This window comes from Hemicordylus capensis, chromosome 1 (assembly GCF_027244095.1).
Source record: "Hemicordylus capensis ecotype Gifberg chromosome 1, rHemCap1.1.pri, whole genome shotgun sequence".
Classification (NCBI taxonomy): Eukaryota; Metazoa; Chordata; class Lepidosauria; order Squamata; family Cordylidae; genus Hemicordylus; species Hemicordylus capensis.
In genome coordinates, this window is record NC_069657.1 from 373,651,671 (window position 1) to 373,673,176 (window position 21,506).

Below are 21,506 nucleotides of genomic sequence, written 5' to 3' on the forward strand. Positions count from 1 at the left end.
AACTGCAGCTAGTGCAAAATGTGGCAGCTAGGATTTTATCTGGAGCTGCCTGCTGGGATCACATCACATCCATTTTGAAAGAGCTGCACTGGCTACCAGTTTGTTTCCAGGTCCAATTCAAGGTGCTGTTTTTGACCTTTAAAGCCTTTAACAGTTTGGGCCCTGGATACCTAAGGGACCGCCTGCTCCCAAAGGTTGCTGCCCATTTGATTGACAAGGTCATCTGGGGGGCTCTGCTCCGGGTGCCAACAATGAGGGAGGCTCAGCTGTCATGCATTCGGGACAGGGCCTTCTCTGTTGCTGCCCCCAGACTCTAGAATGCTCTCCTGGTAGCTATTCTCTCCTCAGTCTCCATCACAGTTTTTAGAAAGTGTGTTAAATCTTGGCCTTTTACCCAGGCTTTTATATGATTGTCTCTATGCTGCCTCTTTGTATATTATATTTTGTATGGTTATTTTATGCTTGTATTTTAAACTCCTAGTCAGATTTATGTTTTTATATTTTAGCTTAATATTTTAAGTGTGAACTTTTATAGTCTTGTTTTAATTTTTCTGTGAACTGCCTTGGGATTGTTTTAACAAAAGGCGGTATAGAAATTTAACAGTAAATAAATAAATAAATACTTAAAGCCTAAACAGCTTGGGTTCGAGGTATTTAAGAGAGTGCCTTCTTCATCATCATCATCAACCCCAATGCCTGTTAAGACAATCTGGGGAGGTCCGGTTGCATTTGCCACCTGTTTGGTTGGTGGTGACCCAAAACCAGGCCTTTTCTAGAGTTTTCCAAGGACTCTGGAATACACTTCCTAATGAAATTAGAGTTTCCCCATGTCTGAATGTTTTTAAGAAGGACCTAAAACATACCTGTTTAGTCAGGCTTTTAGTTTATAGTTTTAAAGCTTCAGTTTTAGAGTTTATATTGTATTTTAATTTTTTAAAATTATGTTAATGTTTTAATGCTTTTATATTGTGAACCACCCAGGGACTTTTTTGTATGGGGAAGTATATAAATGTGCTAAATAATAAACAAACAAACACACTAGCACCTGTGCAGATGACCAAAATGTGTGTATGAGGGTGTGGTGTTGCTACAAAGTCTGATTTTGGGAAGCACAGAGTGCATCTCTCTATGTAGTTAGAATTGTGGACACAGTCTCCATTTTGGATACATCAGTTCACGGGATCATGAACTTTTCACCTGCCCATATCTATCTATCTATCTATCTATCTATCTATCCATCCATCTATCTATCTATCAGATTCGTACACCTCCCCAAACTTTCACTTTTGGGCCGTTAACAATAACATAAAATCAAGTTAAAAACATACATAAAAAGACAATTTAGATAATTTAAAATCAAACACAGATTAAAACCTAAAAATTTAAAAAGCTTAAAAACTTGGGTAAAGAGCTGGGTTTTCAAATGCTTTTTACAAATTGTCAGAGATGGGGGAGATCGTATTTCAGTAGGGAGCGCATTCCACTATCTCGGGGCAGCAACTGAAAAGGCCTGTCCCCATGTGGCCAACAGCTGAGCTGGTGGCAACTGGAGACGGACCACTCCAGATGACCTAAATGGCCAGTGAGGCTCATAATGAAGAATACATTCTCTTAAATACCCAGGGCCGAAGCCATTTAACGCTTTATCATTTATAACCAGCACTTTGTATTTTGCCCAGTATATTTGGCAAAAGCTCACAGCTGGTTGCTTGAATGAGCAAAGCATGGGGCAATGTACCCTGAGGTCATAACAGCTAAGACTGCAAAGGGTCATCCCCAACATCTCATTATCTCAAGAGAAGACCAATAGCCAGCAAGTAGATCTTATTCAGAGGCACTCTTTAAGGGAAGATAATACTCCTGTTTCACAAGAGAGGTAGCTGGCAAGCACCCTCTGCTGCAACTCAGATAAGAAGTGACATTTCTAGACCCACCATTAACAGCCCAATTAGTTGGCAAATAACCAGAGTGGAGGCAGCTCATTAAAACTAAAGACATATCTTTGCACCTGGAGTAGCATCTCCATTTCCAGATAAGCCATAGGTCCATCTGTTCATTAATACACACACACTTCCATAAGCCGTTCTCACCTTTTGTTTGGCAAGTTACACCCAAGACTGATCAATTCATGCAACTATGAACTTCATTGTTTAACCTGTTTTTGCCCTTCCAGGGAGGGAGAAGGACTTATGCATTGCCTTCAGGCATGTTTTGGAGTACAATACTCCTGGCCAAACCACATGGCCTCGGAATTAGAATTGGAATCTGTATGGACCTTTACCCTGCTGGTTCTCAAGGGCTTGAGAGGTAGCCCTTTGCTCTTCACCCTTTCTTTTTCCTGCCTTTTCCTGTGGGGAGATCTGGGGAGATTGTACCCATCCACAAGTGCACTAAATGCACCAACAGACCAAGGATTGGGGAAGCTAACGTCTTGCCTCTCTGAATCTACTCACCCCCTTTTCTCTTCCTGCTTTCAAGCCATTTCTAAGGCAAACCTTAAGCTCATTTACCCACCATTTGGAACGTAAGCTAAAATTCCTCTTAGTGAGATTCTTGTTGTTAAGACTATCTGTTAAATTTTTATTGCCCTGTATAACGCTTGCCTTCCTGTACCATCCTTCATCCTAAATAAACTTCTTATTTTATTTATTTATTTATTGATTTATTTGAGTTATTTGATTTATATACCATGCCTGCAAAAATGGCTCAGGGTGGTTTATAACAAATAAAAACAATTAAAATCAGTTAACAGTTAAAATTAAAACTAAATCAATTAAACAATTAAAATCATTTTAACATTAAAAATCATTTAAACCCAGCAATAAAAATTTAAAATTATACATCTTATTAAAAGCCTGGGTGAATAAATGTGTCTTCAGTGCCTTTTAAAAAGTTGTCAGAGATGGGAAGGCTCTTATTTCAACAGGGAGCGCATTCCAAAGTCCAGGGGCAGCAATGGTGAAGGTGCGTTCCTGAGTAGCCACCAAATGAGTGCATTGCATTACTGTCTCTTCATCATTTCCAAATGCAAAACTTGCTTAAATGAATACTGTACCCATTCCTCCCCAAGCTGAGCTAATTTCCCCACTTTAAGCCCAAAGCACAGTTAGAGTGTTTAGCCAGTGCTCTGGAGCAGTCCTGGTAACTGTGGCATATGGTGTGGGATGATATTTTCTGGCTCTGATTGTAGCCTCCACACATTGATCTGTTCTTCCACATAGAGTTTATGTGTATCCAGCATGTGCACACAGCTCTGCATCTAATGACCCTGCTGCTGAACTCTTCATTGATTGGTCTTCTAAATAGCACTTATTGTTTTATTTATTAAATTCCTATACCACACAGTTATAAAAACACATGGTGTTTTTTAAACAGTCAGCCAGTGCCTCTTGGCACTCAACTGGCCCACACAGTGCCTCTCAAAGTTAAATGGCCAGTGAGCTGTCTCTTAGCTGAGAGGTGGCTTGCAGGCCATTTAAGTTGGTAACAACAGGAATGGTTGGAACTCCAAAGGAGTTCAGACACAACACCAGGGAACTCATTTGGAGGCTCTGACTGTCAGGGCCTCCTGCTGTCCTGTCTGAACTCATTCTGATAATGCCCGGCAGAGGGCATATCAGGCCCAACATGCTAACAACTTGTTGTAAATCTGTTAGCTCGGCTAACCCAACAGGATTTACACCCCCTTCAGTACTCCCCCTGTGAGTTAACAGAAAATAGCAGCGAAGCTACACGAAGGAAAATAAAAGGCTCACTAAGAAAATAGTAAATGAATTAAGTCCCCTCTAACAATAACTGAGTAATAGCTGAAAAGAAAACACAGAGCAAGGAATGAAAAAAGAACGAAGGAGACCAGAACAAGGAATTAATGGAACAAAGCAGGAAAGCACAAACAAGGGCAAACTTGAACTCGGAAAAGTTGGAAATTCAAAATAGCACATGGTCTCCAGTCAGCGAAAGTTGCTAACAGCATCTGAGCAATTGACAGACTGCTAAATATATATGGCTCAAGAGAACCAGCAGCCAATCAGGCTTCCCTGATTCAGCACTTCTGCTTCCTCTCTTGTGATCTCCTGCGCCTGCATGACTCCCACTGTGCTTTCCTCTTGAGACTTTTTTATGAAAGCAAAGGGCAGAATCCTTCACATGGGAGTGGAATGATTGTCTGGGGCAGTGGGGTGGTGGTGGCTTCAGTTCCAACCGTTTTTGTAATTTTCTGCCATGAACCAAGCCACTTATAGGACTTCTTTGGAAGTTGGTTAAAATTTCTTTCAAATAAATCATTAAATATGAACAGATTGGCTGATCTGCTTCCAAATCAATACACAGACTCCTGCTAACCTGTCTTACATTTGTGCCAAATTTCAGAATCCTAGGGCACACCATTCTGGAACTATAAAAGGGCCCCTCTTTTCCCTTGGGGGAAAATAGTAGCACATGTGAATGGGCACATAGACCTGGGCCCCCAAATCCAGGTCTGATGGTGCCCCTGACTTCAGCTCTAATCTGAACACCAAGTTGTAGTCTTAGAGCAGGATTTCCAGGGTTTTAGAAGTAGAAGAATAAATTAGAATAAAGAATAAATTATTCCAAATAGCAAATACCCATATATTTCCTTAATTTGCACAATTATAACATACATCTTTTTGATGCAGTCATTTTTTCATTGTACAGTATATACAACCCTAACTGTAACATATTTAAAATATGAAGCAAATGTTTAAATAGTATAATCTCACACAAAAAATCCATATATTTTCACATTTGTATAGAGAGACATATAGAAGTCAGAGAAATAAATCATTTCACAGTTAAATGCCTGTGCTAGAAAATCCATAGGTGGCATCCACAGTTTCCCTTCTTCCTTGTTCCAAAAGAAACTGTGGAAGCCACTCTCTGTGTATAGTGTACAGACCTTTAACAGAGAGATTATCACAACATCAAAAAATATATATTTACTCAATGTTGAATATTAAAAATACACAATTCTTACAGAACAGAAAAAACAAGAGACAAATGTAGATGTAGGTACAGATAAATGGAATGTGGTTTAATATAAGGAAGAGCACAGCATTTCACTTTTAGCAGGCTTATATTCTGATGATGTAAAACAAATAAATCACTATGAAGAGTCACCAGAAAAGCAAGTCATTGAAAAGGGAAGTAGGCTACTGAAAAAACACTGATAGAGCTTTATTGTGCTAGATCGTATGAAATGACAAATGTACTTTGTGTAATGGAAAAATATTAAGTAATGGGAGAAAAAGTGATAGCATTGGAAGATAATTTTGAAGGCAAAGATAAAATGAATCAGAACACCATAGCAACAAAAATTGCTATGTTTTCTTTAAAGGAAGTCGGGGGGGGGAGTCATCCTACTCTTGTGTATACAGATGCAGTTTATTTTCCTTTGAAGGGAACAAATCTGAGATAGCATGTGATCAGAATAATGATCACATTATTATAGATTATATTATATATTATATAATATATTATAGATGGTCAGAATAAAGTAACATAAGATGAAAATTTTGGCTCTTTAGCAAAGGTTACTAATAGTCCAATACTATCCTCAACTTATGCTGGCTTGCTAAGGATAGGATACCAATGAAGTCCCCTAATAGTGATGGATCCTGAAGCCCTGGAAACCTACACCAGGGTAGCATTAGGAACACCATTTTGCAGCACAACCAGGGTCCAAATATTCATGATGTATTTTTCCTTGTGGCCAGAAAGAGGCCATACAGTAATTGAAGACATAATGCCGTGTTGGCATTATTACCCTAATGACCATGTTATCAACCACAAGATATGAAGAGCGGGGGCTGAGAGAGCACCTAGATGCAGGCATTCTCTCACAATCACTCACAAACCCCTACTGAACACCTCAGTGAGGAACCTTCTGTTGCAACTGCTGACCTTAATAGTTATTTATTTATTTGATTTCTATACCATACTTCCAAAAATGGTTCGGGGCGGTTACTGCATTAGCATCTAGGCTAATGATCTTCACTATTTTTCAAGGGGGCGGGCAGTTTGACAAAAATCCTCCAATGTGAGAGTCATTTCCTACCAAGTTAACTTCAGTGTAGCACTGTGTTTCTCCCAGTGCCAGGGTGGTAAAGGCTGGCCCTTTTAGAGAAACAGAGCCCTGAGTCAAACCCCATTGCCATCTGTGGACACTCACAGGAAAATCGGAAGCTGCCTTATACTGAGTCAGACCATGGGTCCATCCAAGGGTGCACCTAGGTGATTTTGAAGCTCCTCCCACCACTTGAACTCAATTGGCTGGTGCAGCTTTGTGTCATGGGTCAGAGAAAGCCTGTGCAGTCTGTTCCACTCCCTTTGCAGCCTCCCAGACTGCAGTCTGCAGATAGTTATCATATGGGACTGTGCTGAGGGTCTTGGATGGAAAATGCAGGTCTGTTGAAGCCCAAGAGGATAGGAGGCCTCCTGGCCCCCAAGAGTCTCAGAATGGCCCGTGAGAGTGTTTGGGGCATTCTGGGGAGCCCCCCCACCCATGCTGAGAAGCTTGTTGTTGCCTCCCAGTTTGGGGTCTCATCATGAGTCACCACAGCGCAGAGCTGCGATGCAGTGGCACATGATCAAACGGGGCTAGCAGAGTGCTTGCTCTGCTAACCTTGGGGGGGGGGGATTAAGCAGGCTTGCCGCTGAGAGCTGCGTAACTCCTGATAGTTCACACGTGCACTGGAAACTGGGCTGGGCTCCCTTAGCCTGGTTTCCAGTGCGTGTGAGAATAGCCTCATAGATTACTTGAGAATGAGTTTGAGAGTGAGTTTGAACGGAATGGAATTGACTTCTGAGAAGACACACTCAGAACATACGATTGCATGATCTTTCAATCATTTGACTGCTAGAAGGATAGAGGTTATTGAATTGATTTGTAATTATTTATTTTAAAACACACACAAGTGATCTTACATTATGATTTTACCCTCTGTATGATTTTATTTAAGAATTATTTAAAGTAATGGCTATTACTTTAAGGCTAGGTTCTCATTAGATGACTCTCCCATTGCAGCAGGAAGCTGCATGCAGTGGCCAGGTAAGAACCTGCTCTCCTCTTTTTTAAAGATCCCTCTCACCACTCCCCCGTCAGCGCCAAATCTCTTGGGCTCTGAACCTGTGTATGAACTTCGGTTCCCAGACATATAGACACTTAGACATATAGAGACACCCTAGACTGAAGGGGGTAATATAGAGTCCTAGTCCATGGAGCAGCACATGTTTAGCATGCACGAAGTCCCCACACTATAAAGATTTGGAGACATAGTCACACCTAAGTGAATATGGAGCCATAGCCTATCGAAGGGAATGGTGCACGAAACAGAAGTATCATTTAACTAATTCTCTGGCTTTGCCTCAGAATCATGCCTCACCCCTTCATCCAATTCACTCCTTCCTCCATGGTCATAAGAACAGCCATGCTGGATCAGGCCCAAGGTCCATCTTGTCCAGCATCCTGTTTCACACAGTAGCCCACTAGATGCCGCTGGAAGCCTACAGGCAGGAGTTGAGGGCATGCCCTCTCTCCTGCTGTTACTCCCCTGCAACAGGTACTCAGAAGCATCCTGCTTTTGAGGCTGGAGGTGGCCTATAGCCCTCTGACTAGTAGCTGTTGATAGACCTCTCCTCCATGAAGTTATTCAAACCCCTCTTAAAGCCATCCAGGTTGTTGGATGTCACCACATCTTGTGGCAGAGAATTCCACAAGTTAATTATGTGTTGTGTGAAAAAAATACTTCCATTTGCTGGTCCTAAGTATCCTGGCAATCAATTTCATGGGATGACCCTTGGTTCTAGTGTTATATGACAGGGAGAAGAATTTCTCTCTATCCACTTTCTCCACAGAATACATGATTTTATAGATCTCTATCATGTCTCCCCACAGTTAGGGATGTGCACAAAACCGGTTTGCCCGGTTCGGTTTGAATTCAAACCAGGAGGGGTTGGTTCGGTTTTGGTTTTGCTCGAACCTCCCCCTGGTTCGATTCAGATTCGAACTGGTTCAAACCGATTTGAACCAGTTTGAACTGGTTCAGACACCCAAAAATTGGTAGGATGGTAGCTGGCACCCAGGGGTACCTGCCACCCAAACCCCAAAGCAATCGGACACTCCTACGATTTTTTAAATGAATTTTTGAACATTATTTCTATTTTTTTCTCATAGGATATAATGGGACTCCAACCAGTCCGTTATTCCTTATTGTGGAGCACCCATGGGTGCCAACAACCATGCAAACCCCGAAGCAATCAGACACCCCTATGATTTTTTATGAATATTTGAAATATATTTAATTATTTTTCTCATAGAGTATAATAGGACCCGAACCAGCCCATATCCCCTATTGTGGAGCACCTAGGGGCACAAAAGTGGGGTAGGTGGTAGAAAACCAGGGGTGCCTACTATCCACAAAGTTCCAAGGCAATTGGACACTCCTCTGATTATTGGTGAATTTTAAAATTATTTTGGAATTCCTCATAGAGAATAATGAGGATTGCAGCAAATGTATAGCTTCAGGTCGGGGAGAAAGGGGTGTCCTAGAGTGGAGTGTGGTGGGTGGTAGTTCCCAAGGTGGGAAAGGAAGCTATCAGAATTATTTGAAAGGAATTGGGCAAAAGGCTATTTTTAAAGTGATTTTTGAAGTTTATGTGTCTTTAAGGTTAGCAATGAGAGTGGAATTCATAGTTTGTCATTGAAAATCTTATATGCTACCAAAGAATCTACACTCAGAACACTTCAGAAACAACAAAACCCAGTACCCCATGGGTTAGTAACCCATGGAGGTGGTTGGCACCCTCGCTCTAGGCCACCCCAGCACCCCCCAAGTGCAGTTATGGGGCTGCTGAAACCTCCATTCTTCTTCTTCCCTATGGAGAAAAACCTTAAAGCCACTTGTGGGGTGCTGGGGTGGCCCAGAGTGAGTGGTGGTCTAGTGCAACCAGTTCGTACATCCCTACCCACAGTCACCCCGCGCCTGCCATACCACTTAAATCTTTTTTAAAAAACTTTGAACCATCTGCCACTGCGCGGAAGGAACGGTCACTGCATGTGTGTGCAGAGACCCTAAATAGGTCCGAAAATGGCCCAATGTGTCATTTGGGAAGCAGGTGGGCTCAGGGAGGAAGCTCTTGCCTCTGCCTTTCCCACTTTGGTCTCCCTTCGAGTGGCCATCCCCGCCGCACAGTGGCAGACAGTTAAAAGTTGTTGTTTTTAAAAATTAACTTGTCCTCCAAGCCCTCAAGTGGGGATGGGGGGCTCTGAAGCCTGGCCCACCTTCAGGTCAGGGCTTCAAAATTACCTAGGTGCAGCCCTAGATGGACCCAAGGTCTGACTTAGTATAAGGCAGCTTCCTATTTTCCTATTTCCTACCAGCAATCAACACTTTTACCTCAATGGCAGGTGACAGTGACACCTCAATGGCAGGTGACAGTGCTCAATCTCTCAGAAAGATATCAGGCCTTAGCTTTTTAAAGGAGAGCACTCAAAAGCAGGCATCATTCAAAATGAACAACAATTCTAAAAGGAGGCTCTCTGTTCAGCTCTCTATAGCTCCTGTGAAAACTGATATCTGTAAAAGCTTTCAAAGCTAAAAGCAAGCAATTGCAGGAGTTAGGTTCAACATTAGCTTTTCAACCAAACACCCCTAAATAAAATGTGCACAAAAATTTAGTTCTTGTCATTGAGACCACGATTTCCCCTTGATCTAACGCATTGTATGTCTGAGGCGTTTCCTGGAAGAATGGTGGCTGCCACACTGGAGACTTCATTGAAAGGTCTCTCTCTCAGTAATCTCGTCTGAGACAAACCAAAATTGTTCATATATTAATGTCAATGCTCCATACAATTATTTAGGATATTAGGAGGATTGGTACAAAAGCAAGCTTGGAAAAATGTCAGATGATGCAAAAGAGTTCAGAGGTTTGTGCTAAGAAGCTTTTTTCCTGATAAAATCAGCTCAGTTCTAAACCAAGACTCGGCTCAGCAGTCATCAAAATGTAATAAGCTGCACACACAAAGGTGGGTTGTAAAGAAATGGCAGATTACCAAAGCAAGTCAGTCCTAATCTTTCAGGAACAGAATATCATCTTCGGAAGAATTTTCTAAATTCTAAAAATTTTCTATTTTTTTAATAGAAAAAAAATGGAAACATATAAAGTAACACACCTTCAGCTTTAATATTAAAAAGGCATTCTGAGTGAGTCTCTTATCTATAAATCCACCCTCCCACCCCCAATATACACACTAGTTAGCCAGCATGGTGTAATGGTTAGAGTATTGCACTAGGAGTGGGAAGACCCAAGTTAAAATCCCCATTCAGCCATGAAACTTCGTGGGTGACTCTGGGCCAGTCACTTCTCTCTCAGCCTAGCCTACTTCACAGCAGGGTCGTAACTATAATAGGGCAAGGGGAGACCGTTGTCTCAGGGGCCCCTGCCTCAGGGTGGGCCCCCAGAGACGTGTCCCCCCCACCCAATGCCTGCCTGAGCTTCCTTGGATATATATTTTTTTAAATTTTAGAGGAAGGCAGTGAATTGTGGGGGGGGGGGGCATTTTAAAATTTTGTTTCTGGGCCCACTCCAACCTTGTTACGCCCGTTTCACAGGGTTGTTGTGGGGATAGACATAACCATGTACACCACTTTGAGCTCCTTGGAGGAAAAGTGGGATATAAATACAAAACAAACAAACCAAAAAAATAGTTGTGATATTTCAAGTGTTAAACAAGAACGTCAAAGCCAGCTCCTTCCATGGACCAATAATGTAACTTTGAGTTGAAACATTTAAATGTGTCAGTTCATGTAACTTTAATATAATGCATACATGTGTAAAGAAATGCAGCACATATACATTCACATAACCATCAGGCAATTGCTAGCTGCAGGAAACGTTCAGAAAAAATAAGCTCTAAAAATAAATTAATCCAAATAAGCACTATGAAGATGTACCCCTAAAAATCCAGGAGAAGATGAGTCACTATTTTAGGGTGAGAATGAATAACACATATTTCATTCACCCATGCATCTCTCTCTCTTACACACACACCTGTCCAATGTGAATATAAGAAATCTGCAACCCTGATAAAAGAACAGATTGACAACATGAATTGTATTAAGGACAAAAAGGATTGAGATTTGTTTATTTTATAAGGAAAGCTATCGATCATAACCATTTTGACAACTGCAGGTTGGGTGGTGGGGAGAGACTCTCAGGAATAGTGTGCAGGCAGCTGTCACTGGAAGGGAGACTTGAGAGAAATCACATCTCCTCCCTTAATGAGCAAAGGTGCCTTTCTGCTCATGCAAGACAGAGCACAAAACAGCCATCCATTGTGTTTTTGGACCCAGTCCTTTGAAACAGTCATGCATTTAAAAATCCATCTCATTACAGTGGTTAAGGTGGATGCTTGGAAGCACATAAACTACTTGTTGCTAGGCAATTATACTCAGTATGTTCATACAAGATGCTAATATTTTAAACAAATTAGCATAGATATTGGGATTTTAAATAAGAGTTAGCAAACTGGGATACAGACAATTAATACTAAACAAATTTTGAGTGGTAGTTTCACTCCAATACTTAAAACTTTATATTTAAAATATGTCCAGCCAATTGCATTTTTTCATACAACTTTTGCTAGCTATTACATCTCCTTGGTCCATATCATATGCAGCCTCCAAACCCCAAACTTTACAGTTTAAGTTGGGTCAACAGATTATGGTGTGTCAAACACTGGAAGAAAATTCTAAAGATCACATGCAAATGAAGGGCATTTTTAATTTGTTCTGTTCACACACACACACACACACACACTTCTGTATTTTGTGCGGGGGAGCATTACTGTAATTTAAACATGTTATTGCATGTGCAATAGAACTATAAGTAATACTAGTGGGCCTGGGCACAGAGCATCTGCGCCTCTAGTTGGGCCCAGCCACTGCCATTATTTCTCCCTGCTGCCACTTCCTGCTGCCTCCTTCCGGCCAGCGGAGCTTCACCCGCCATCTGCCCACCTCTTCCAGCCAGCAGGGCTTCATCCGCCAGCCCTCTTTCTCCTGGTCACTCCTCCATCCCTTTACTCCATGCCCCTCTCACCCCTCTTGGTCGTGGCTACAGCATTGCTGCTGCCTATTGGGCAAGCTGCAGCCCCCTATCCCCAGAAATCTCACCACCCGCACCCAAGCCCCGCTCCTGCTCCTCCCCACAGGAGCAGCAGCAGTGGTTGACCGGGCCGTTCCTCGCTGCTGCCACCACCATAGCCACTCATTCCCCTCAGGCTACTGACAGGCTTGGGCCATCCCTTCCTTCTGTCTCTCTTCCCCCTCCCTTCTTTTTCTCTCTTTCTCTCTCCTCCACTCACTCTTCCCCACTCTTTCTTCCCTTCCCTTCATGTTTTTTCTCTCTCTCCCTCCCTTCCTGAGTTAACAGATCTTGTTCATCTTGTTTCTTCATCTAATTCATGACAGCCTCCTTCTCCTGAAGGGGCTCTTTCCTCCCTCACGACCTGTCTTTTTGCAGACCCCTGCCTGCTATCACATATATATATATTCTCTCCTCTACAATCAAGAAAATCTTCCGACCAGTAACAGTTGCATTCCAAATGACCTTAACCATCACAGGCTCCTCCTCCTTATCTGCACATGGAATCCCCACTGGCCAATCACCATGGTGCTTCTGCTCTTACAGGCTCCTTCTCCCTATCTGCATATGGAATCCCCACTGCCCAATCAGGTGCTTCTGTTTGCAAACTCTGTCAGCCAATCGCCTCCTCCCCCTCTGTCAGCCAATCGCCTCCTTTCTGCGATGTCCCCACGCATGGCCTGTCTTGGAGAATTAATCATATAGAAATATTATTTTATCTAATTCAGATGTGTCTTCCAGTAGGGTTACTAAATGAGAACACATCACAACAAAAATTCTTTACATTTTCCATTTTGTTAACTGTAATTTCACTGACTGCATAAAAATTCATAAAAATTCATTAATGCAGAATAATCTAATATGGAAGTAAATCATTCCATTTTTGCACACTCAGCATACAGCCTCTGCCTATTAGTTGCCATAACAACGCTCCTAATCTTCAGTTTATGGCAATTCTATACTCCAGGAGAGTATTTATGTATGAAAAAGAGGTTCAAGAATATAAAAATGTTCTATTCCAAAAGTGCAGACAATTTGATGCCCTCTCAGTTAATTTTAGATCCCACTCAGGTTGAATCAGGAATGCATACGCACTCACACTGCCTTGATACTGCCACGCAGAACCACGAACCAGAACTTGTTTCAAGTGCATCTCCTAAACACAAATGCGTTTTATGCAGAGGGACAATTAAGAAGTGTGAAGCCTTAGCAGTGAAAAGCAACAATAAGAAGTGCAAATGAAAGCATTTGCACACTGCCTTGATACTGCCACGCAGAACCAAACTCATACTGAGCTAAGATGAAGCGGGGGGCGGGGAGAGAGAACTCTGGAAGTCTCTTGATCTTCTGTCCTCCTGAAATGCAGAAGATACTGCTGGATTACCAACCAGCTGTTATGCTGCCTCTATGCAACTGCTCCAAAACAAAAGGCAGTGGCACTCTTCAGTCCCTTACAAAACTGAGGCAGGAGATCGCTTTGGAATTCTGACTCCCCAGGTGGTTGTGTCTATGGTTGGATCAGCCCTGCTTAGTGGGATAGTTAAAGAATCTGCAACCATAGAGACTTGCAGTATGTAAGACATGCAAAATCCTTTAGGAACCAAGCAGTTTGGAATTATACACAACTGGGACTGTGCACATGCATCAATAAATGTAAAACTTTGACCCCTGGCACGTTTGCCCCAACCATAAAACTCAAAGTATTTTTTATAATTTTCCTGCTTCGTTAAACTATAGTATTTACATTTACACATATGCAATTACATAAGAGTTATATCTCAAGGGTACCATATTGTTCTAGGAGTCACCATATTCTGCACTGTTGGTTTAGTTAATTCAACACTAACAGTGTAAAATTAACTACACTGATGTTGATAACTCTCATCAGCACCACACAAGAGGACCTATGTCTACTCTGCCCTCGCACACTCAAACAGCACTTCACACACTTTGTTTCAAGTGCATCTCCTAAACTCAAATGCATTTTATGCAGAGGGACAATTAAGAAGTGTGAAGCCTTAGCAGTGAAAAGCAGCAATAAGTGCAAATGAAAGCATATCACAGATTCAAGCAGTAATTAGTACATCCTACTGCAATCATGCTATTATAGAAAACAGTAAGGATCAATTTTTAAAGTACAGAAATACCTTGCCCATGTATATGATTCGCATATGGGTGAATGCTCACAGGCGTCTAATAGATGTATAAAGCTGACGGAAACTGAAGGCTTAACTCTCTCTTCATTCCTTCTTCCTCCTTGTACTGATGACTCAAACATATGTTCTCCAAGGACAAAAACTTCTATTGGTGGTAATAGTCAGATCAGATGGAGACATTTCTTACAAGAGACATATTACAAAGCAATATGCCAGCAATACTGCAGTTCTTTCAAATCTTCATATTTTTTACTATCCTGTGGGAGGGGGATATATCAGGTTCACTACACATCTCACACACACACACACACACACACACACACACACACACACACACACACACACACACCAGAATAGATAAGCAATAGGCATATACACATCTTCATAAAACACAAGATAAAATGTCAGTGGCAGTACACAAATGTAAAAGAGAAATGCATTTGCATTTCATAATTTGCATTTTTTCACAATTTTTCACCATTTCACTTGTAAAGATGAAAATATATTTTCAACATTTTCTGATCCCTCCTCTTCACACTCAGGTTGAAGTATTCCTTGTTAAAACATATAACTTTCCCCTTGATGCCATTACCAAATTACTACTGATAACAAAGAAATTTGTTTACAGATAATACTTACACTTACATACCTGTGTGAGGATTCACATATAGTGCTGAGAGCACAAGATCACCCTGAGGAGCCAGAATGCCACAATTTGGAATTACAGGCTTACTAACATGTTCCCTATGGATGGAGAATGGCATTTTGTGGCACTAGCACAGTTCCCAGGTATAAGAGCCAGGAACAAGATGCACTTGGGAATGGCAAAAACTGAGGGTATAAAATGGCCTTCACAGGAATTAAGTCAACTGGAACCCTAATACCAAAGCATTTACCTAGAGTGTTCCAGGTCAGCACTGTTCACAATTATAGACTCTTCTACTCCTTCGTAACATTAGTAAGGTTACTAGTGCTACTTCCAGAGCAAGATTGCAACTAGTGCCACTGTACAAGAGAAACTGCTTTGGAAAAGTTGTGTTTGAACATTGCATCTGTGTATATCTGTAGTCAGAGTTTGCAGTTTGCAGATTAACTTTTTGCAGTTAATCTACTAGCATTTAAAGAATCTGCATTGTGATTCATCATTACTAATCCTTGAAGCTACGGTACAGACATACTTTTTCTACATTAGACTAGCATAAATAAGTCTTTTTGTTGAAAAAAGTTGTTATTTCTCCCTGGCATGTCTAATTTTAAAAAATCCACATAAGCTATAAAATATAGGCAGAGGCATGCATGAATGTTACCCAATGTGCCTTTATGTGGTACCCCATAGATATACCTTTTCATCAGAGAGTAGGTTGCTATGGGACACCAGTGCTACAGCTGCTCTTTTCACTCTGAATTATGCCGAGCTTTTTTCTAAACACACCCACCTTCACTTTATCAGTTCAAAACAGTTGCTCAGCAGTGAGCTACATTAACACAAACAACACGTATTCTGAGACTGCACAAAATAAAATGTTCAAGGGTGAAGAATTAAATCTCCATGTTACAAAAACATTATTTTGGGGGCTTGGACACTGTAAATGGCAGAGCAATCAAAATACCTGTAAATACTTGATCAGATATCCATGGTACTCTAGAGACATCATGGCTTGGATCCTAAGAAGTGTGCATTCATATTCCATGAATCAGCTGAATCCCCCCCCCCATTTTCCTGTGTTTTCTCAGCCCTGCCTCACTCCAACCATTATATTGCTTTTTAAATTCACCAAAGTTCAAAAGTTGATTAAGTAGAAGAGCAGCTTAAGGGACAAATACCAATTAATGCATGGTACTTACCCCAGAATTTTTGAGCATGAGGGATTTTTAACAGTAATTTGGAGGTTTTTTTGGGGGGGGGGTTGGACCCGCAGGAAAAGGTACAGGTGTAATTCTGAAAGCTATGTCTCTCTGACCAAATTTGCACATAACGTGAAACTGGAGACTGACGAACCCGCGGTATCAATTTCAAACCGTGAATCACATTGCAGATGTTAGTCAACCATGATCCAGCAACCTCCAGTTTCAGAAGAGGGGAGCCCCTCCCTCTTCCTGGTCCACCGGTATTAATAATATTATAGAATCAAATATAGAAAGAGAGGAGTGAACACTAAGAACTATGTCATCAATATTAAAAAACTTTTCCAGAATGGTTCCAAGCAGAGTTATTAATAAGGCACAATTTTAATCGAAGTCTTAACTCACCTACAATTATCTATCCAAACTGGATATAATAACTGCACATTTTTCTCATTATTACTTCTGTGCACCCACATAGCAGAGGAATATTCCCCAATAAAACAATAAAATGAATGTGTCTTCCTTGCTGTTTCCAGGGGGTTTATATTTCATTGTTTCTTCTAACACTCAGTATCTATCATTTTGTGAGTTGTATATTTTGTACCATCTTTCTGATAAAAAACATTACCGTCAAAAGAAACAAGTGAACATTTATACTGGAATACATGCTATTTTTGAACACTCTAACCAGAATATACAAAAAGAACACACATAAGACAAGCCTGCAAAGAAACCAAATTTCCACTATGTGACATATGACAGCCCTTGTTTGAATGATGATACATTATCTATGTCACTGAAAAGATGTTTTTTAAAAAGTTATCTGTACACAAAAATTCAATACGTATCATGTGGAAAACATTTTGTACCATTATAGATGTGTTTGCATCAAACCAAAGCAATTGCCAAAACTTTTAGTGCATCAAGGCAACAAGCACACTCTCAGAGAAGCTTACCTTTTTAAGGAACAATTTTTGGAGTTTCCTGTGAGGTAGCCTTATCATTTTTATTCAGCATTGAAATAAATCGCATTGGTCAGAATTCTGAAACAGACCAAGCCATCCTGCCAGGGACTGCCACCTTTCATCTTCTTTGGTTATTTCCCCGTAGCTGCTTAGCCCTGCGTCATACCAAACAACAACATCCCCCCTTAACAGCTGGAGATTACAAGCAAAGGGCTCGATGTAATCTTTGATTCAGCTAAAATGCAGGGAAACATTCAGTAGCTCTGGCTTTGGATGGTGGCTTGTAGTTGAATCCGTCAGCCAAGAGAAAAGGTAAGGTAAACAAGAAATCTCCTAGTTTTATCTGTATCTAGAGGAACTGTGAAGTTATAAATGGGAGGCTCCTTATCAGTTAGAAAGGGAAGCATAAGAAAAAAGCAAGAGGTGAGCTGCCTCTCAACATCTGGTTGCTCCTCAGGATCCCTTTCAGTGTCCAAAGCTGTAAAAGATACCAAGCTACGCCTGCTGTATGGTTTGCCACAGCACACCTGTTAACAATGAGCATTCTGTATGAGTCAGCCAATCATAGTGCAAGAGCTTGTCATTTACGTTTCTTCTTTGAATGAATTAGTAAGAGTTACACAAAGACACAAACACATACCTTTACAAGTCTGGAGCTAAACAATTCTCACTAGGAAATCCACAATGTATACTGGAGAGCCCAATATGTACAGAGTGCTTTGCAATCATTATCCCTTTCACCTTTACAACAACCTGCTCAGTAGATCATTAATAATATCTAACAAATGGGCATCTGGTTTTAGAGAGAGATTTCCCTAAGGCCACTCAAGGTGCACTATGGTTCAAAAGGTTCTCAGACACAGAGGCCCACATTTTACTCCTTGCTCACCCTACACCTCTAGTACTTGGGTCTCTCATACTTTCTCCTTTCAGCATATTATCACCAGAATTATGATAGACAATATATTTATACGTGGAGTAAATCTGTAAGTCCTTCCTGAAAAAGGATTTCACTTGAATTAATGGGATTGGTTTAGATGATTTATGAAGAGTCAGCTCTTCTGGTATTCTCAAACAGGAGTCCCCAGATGTTGCTGGACGACAGCTCCCATCATGAAAGGGCTTGTGATTTTCTCCTTGGGTCAAGGAGCAGGAGGGAGGAAGATTCACTTCCACTCACCCACATTCCCCTTTTGCTTTTAATACTAGACCCCCCCCCTCTTTCTTTATGATTGGGGAAATCGCATGTAAACATATGTGAAACTATCAACATCACATATAGTTTAGTAGGGATGTACATGGAAATAGTTCAGAGCATCTGCTACATCCGGGTACTTCTGGAAAATGTAGTGAAGGGGGCAGTAGGGAGGTACGCTGCCGCCCTGATGGATGTTTAAGAAACTGAGCACCAGTGGGGGAAACGCGGTGGTGGTGGTGGGGGAGTGCATCTTCCCCCAGCCTTAAAGCTGCACACACACCCCACACCCCCACTGGTTCCATGCATATCCCCATAGTTTAGCAACTTTCCTCCATGATATGACAGTGAACATAGTTATGAAGAATTAATAAAACTGTTTTGAACCTGTTACCAGCATATTTCAATTTTCTCCCTGTATTATGCCCACATCCTCCCTATATTATTAGACAAGCTCTGAATTGGGAATAAGATTGAACTTAAGAAATCTCTGCTCATTTTCCTATTTAATTCATGTAAAATGGATGTGCATGGGGGAAAGTAGCACCACAGTTGCAGGCTCCACCCCAACCAACACATGTTCAAGAGTTCCCAAGTTCTGATATAGCAAAGGACCTCTCTACACTCGTTACAATGAACACACATAGATCAGGACAGGGCCTGCTGCTACAGTGTTGTCCTCCATGCTCATTCAATTCTACACAAATGAACACCTGAAAAGAACCTCTGATTTGTGTCCTACCAGTGACTTTCCCTTTTCATTCATATTATTCCGTCCTACCCACTTACCTGGCTGAAGCTATGCAGCACACCTGGTGCAAGTAGACTTGGGACATTCAATTTTCCCAAGGGCTACTATGGATGTCAATAGTCCATGGGAAAATTTCCCAGGTCTGCTGTATTTAATCCTTCCCACACTTGCCACCACTGGAGCAACAACAGGAAGGAAGGAAGGAAGGAGGGAAGGAGGGAGGGAGGGAGGGAGCGGGGGGAGAGAGAGGGAGAGAAAGAAAGAAAGAAAGAAAGAAAGAAAGAAAGAAAGAAAGAAAGAAAGAAAGAAAGAAATTGGTGGTGGTTGCTGCTGCTGCTGCTTTTGCTTTGGAGGATTGTTGGTGCTTGAGAGCTTGATGATTTGGTGGGTATGGGATAAGGGGAAGAGCTGAATTCTTCTTGGCCCAGATTAAGTTCCTATGATTTCTTAGGACTGCAAAGGAAGGGAGGGAGGGTGTGAAATACCTGGCAGGCTGAAATACATTGTTAGTGTTCAGCTTGATGAGTCACAAATTGTGCAAACCTGCCTGTGAGGATATGCTGAAGGGATGTTTTTGTTAAATATTGGCTTCACACCAAAGTAATTATAAAGACTCAGCTAATGTTATTTGGAGAACAAAGGATAAAATGTGTAAGAAGAGCAGAAGGAATAGTACAAAGTTACAACAAGCAGGTCTAGCTTTCTGCTTGCAGTACACACAAGGCTCATATTTTCCAGCAAACATGAAACTGTTGCTTAAAGATACAGGAACTCTATTTAACATTCCGTACACCATAATTTTAGACACAGTATGTCCTTCTTGAGAGCAGAAGATTGGACTAGATTATTTCTCTTCTACTGTAATGTGCTCCAGTTCAGACATTCAACTAGTAAAATCCTTTGTGAGGTAGGGAGAGGGCTCAGACTTCAGGAACGCACCATGTATCCCACCACACAATTAGGTTGTGTATGAGCCAGGCATTCCGCATTAATTCCACCCAGGATCCTGCTACTTCCTTTGAGAGTGGGAAGGGTTTCAGGAGTCAGAATAACCATCAGGATAAACTCATTCTGAGTTTATAAATGTGCAAAAATAACTGTAAGTTATATCAAAAAAATTATTAGACCAGGGCCCAGTTACCAAAGACCACCATCATGGTTACAGGCAGCACTTACCTCTTCAGACAAAAACTGTTGTAACTTTGAGCAGTGCAACGAGGGGTGGTGAGTTCTGAGCCATTCTGCAATGCTTTGGGGCCTTTTAAGCTTGATATGGCTTAGGGCCTCAGCATGTCATAATATGGCCCTGCTTATCACAGTGGCTTGTGAAAAAGCAAGGCTTGGTAGAGGCAATGAGCAGTCACTGCCACGGTTCTGCCTCCTTTTCATTTCTACCCTCAGAGAGTAGGACTGAAGAGGAGCTGCCGTTGAGGCCTTTCAGCAGCAATGCCTCCCCAGTGCCACTCACAGAAGGCGGGAATGGAAAAGCCGTTTATGAGGCCTCAGCAGTGGCTCCTTTTCATTCCCACCTTCCAAGAATAGAATTAAGGGGGAGTCACTGCTGAAAGGCCTCCACAGCATCTCTTCTTTGATCGTGCTCTCTGTGGTGGGGAGGGGCTGGAGTTTTTACTGCCTCTATTCCCATCCACCCATGTGTCCTTTAAGTCCTTGGGGCATCTTTGGGGGGCACAGATCCATGATCCAAGCCTTGTCCCAAGATTCAGTGCAATCTGCCACTAGCCCCGGTCATCCGCCAGGTGATTCAGGTGCTTGTGCCTGAGATGCAGGCACAGAAACTTTTTGCCATGCTGAATGTCTGAATGGGAAAGTAATTTATGGAAGTGTTAGGGCCAGACTATACATGTGAGTGGTCTCCCTTGGGCAATAGTAAACAGACTCCACATGTAACTACAGCAGCACAACACACAGAGCAGTTCACCAGGTGGACCACCACAATCACACAGTGGCTGCATTTGCATGTAATGCAGAACTGGAGTTGCAGGAGGCCAGAGTTCCCTACCATTACGTCCGAATGTGTGCAACTCTGGCCCCGTTTGTTCAGCGACCTGAGGTTGCACTCCACAGACTTCAGTTTGAGCCCTTGGTTTGTAGTGAGTTTTGCTGCTTATAACCAGGGTTCCAGTCTGGGAATGTTACGTCCGAATGCAGCATTGGAGGCTGCAATTGGTCAAACCAGAGTTGAGGGAGAAAGATCCTCCTACTCTCTGGGTATGATTGGTTGTGCGGGCTGTCCTTCAAGCAAAAAGGAAGCCCATACAGTTATTTCCCTCTCCTCTGTGAAGTCTCCCTGACTGCAGAGAGCCCGCTCTCCATTTCATCTGAATGCGGACAGGAGAGCAGAGAGGCGAGCAGACACATTGCGTGCAAATGCAGCCGGTGAATATCCATACCATCATCAATCACAGCCAGGA

The 21,506-nt window shown here is 41.9% G+C and overlaps 1 protein-coding gene across 4 annotated transcripts in view; it reads right to left on the reverse strand.

Moving 5' to 3' along the window:
- The window catches only part of RPS6KA2 (ribosomal protein S6 kinase A2), a 308,882-nt gene that overhangs the window by 258,239 nt on the left and 29,137 nt on the right, over nucleotides 1-21,506 (reverse strand). Inside the window, exon 1 of one of the 4 annotated variants that reach the window (XM_053296139.1) lies at nucleotides 17,120-17,313. The exons of 2 other annotated variants lie outside the window; for them this stretch is intronic. In XM_053296139.1, the coding sequence (XP_053152114.1) occupies nucleotides 17,120-17,167 (48 nt within the window). In that variant the 5' untranslated portion in view covers nucleotides 17,168-17,313. Of the gene's footprint in view, nucleotides 1-14,309; nucleotides 14,420-17,119; nucleotides 17,314-21,506 lie in introns of those variants that run through there. One more of the 4 variants, XM_053296152.1, reaches the window with a different exon arrangement.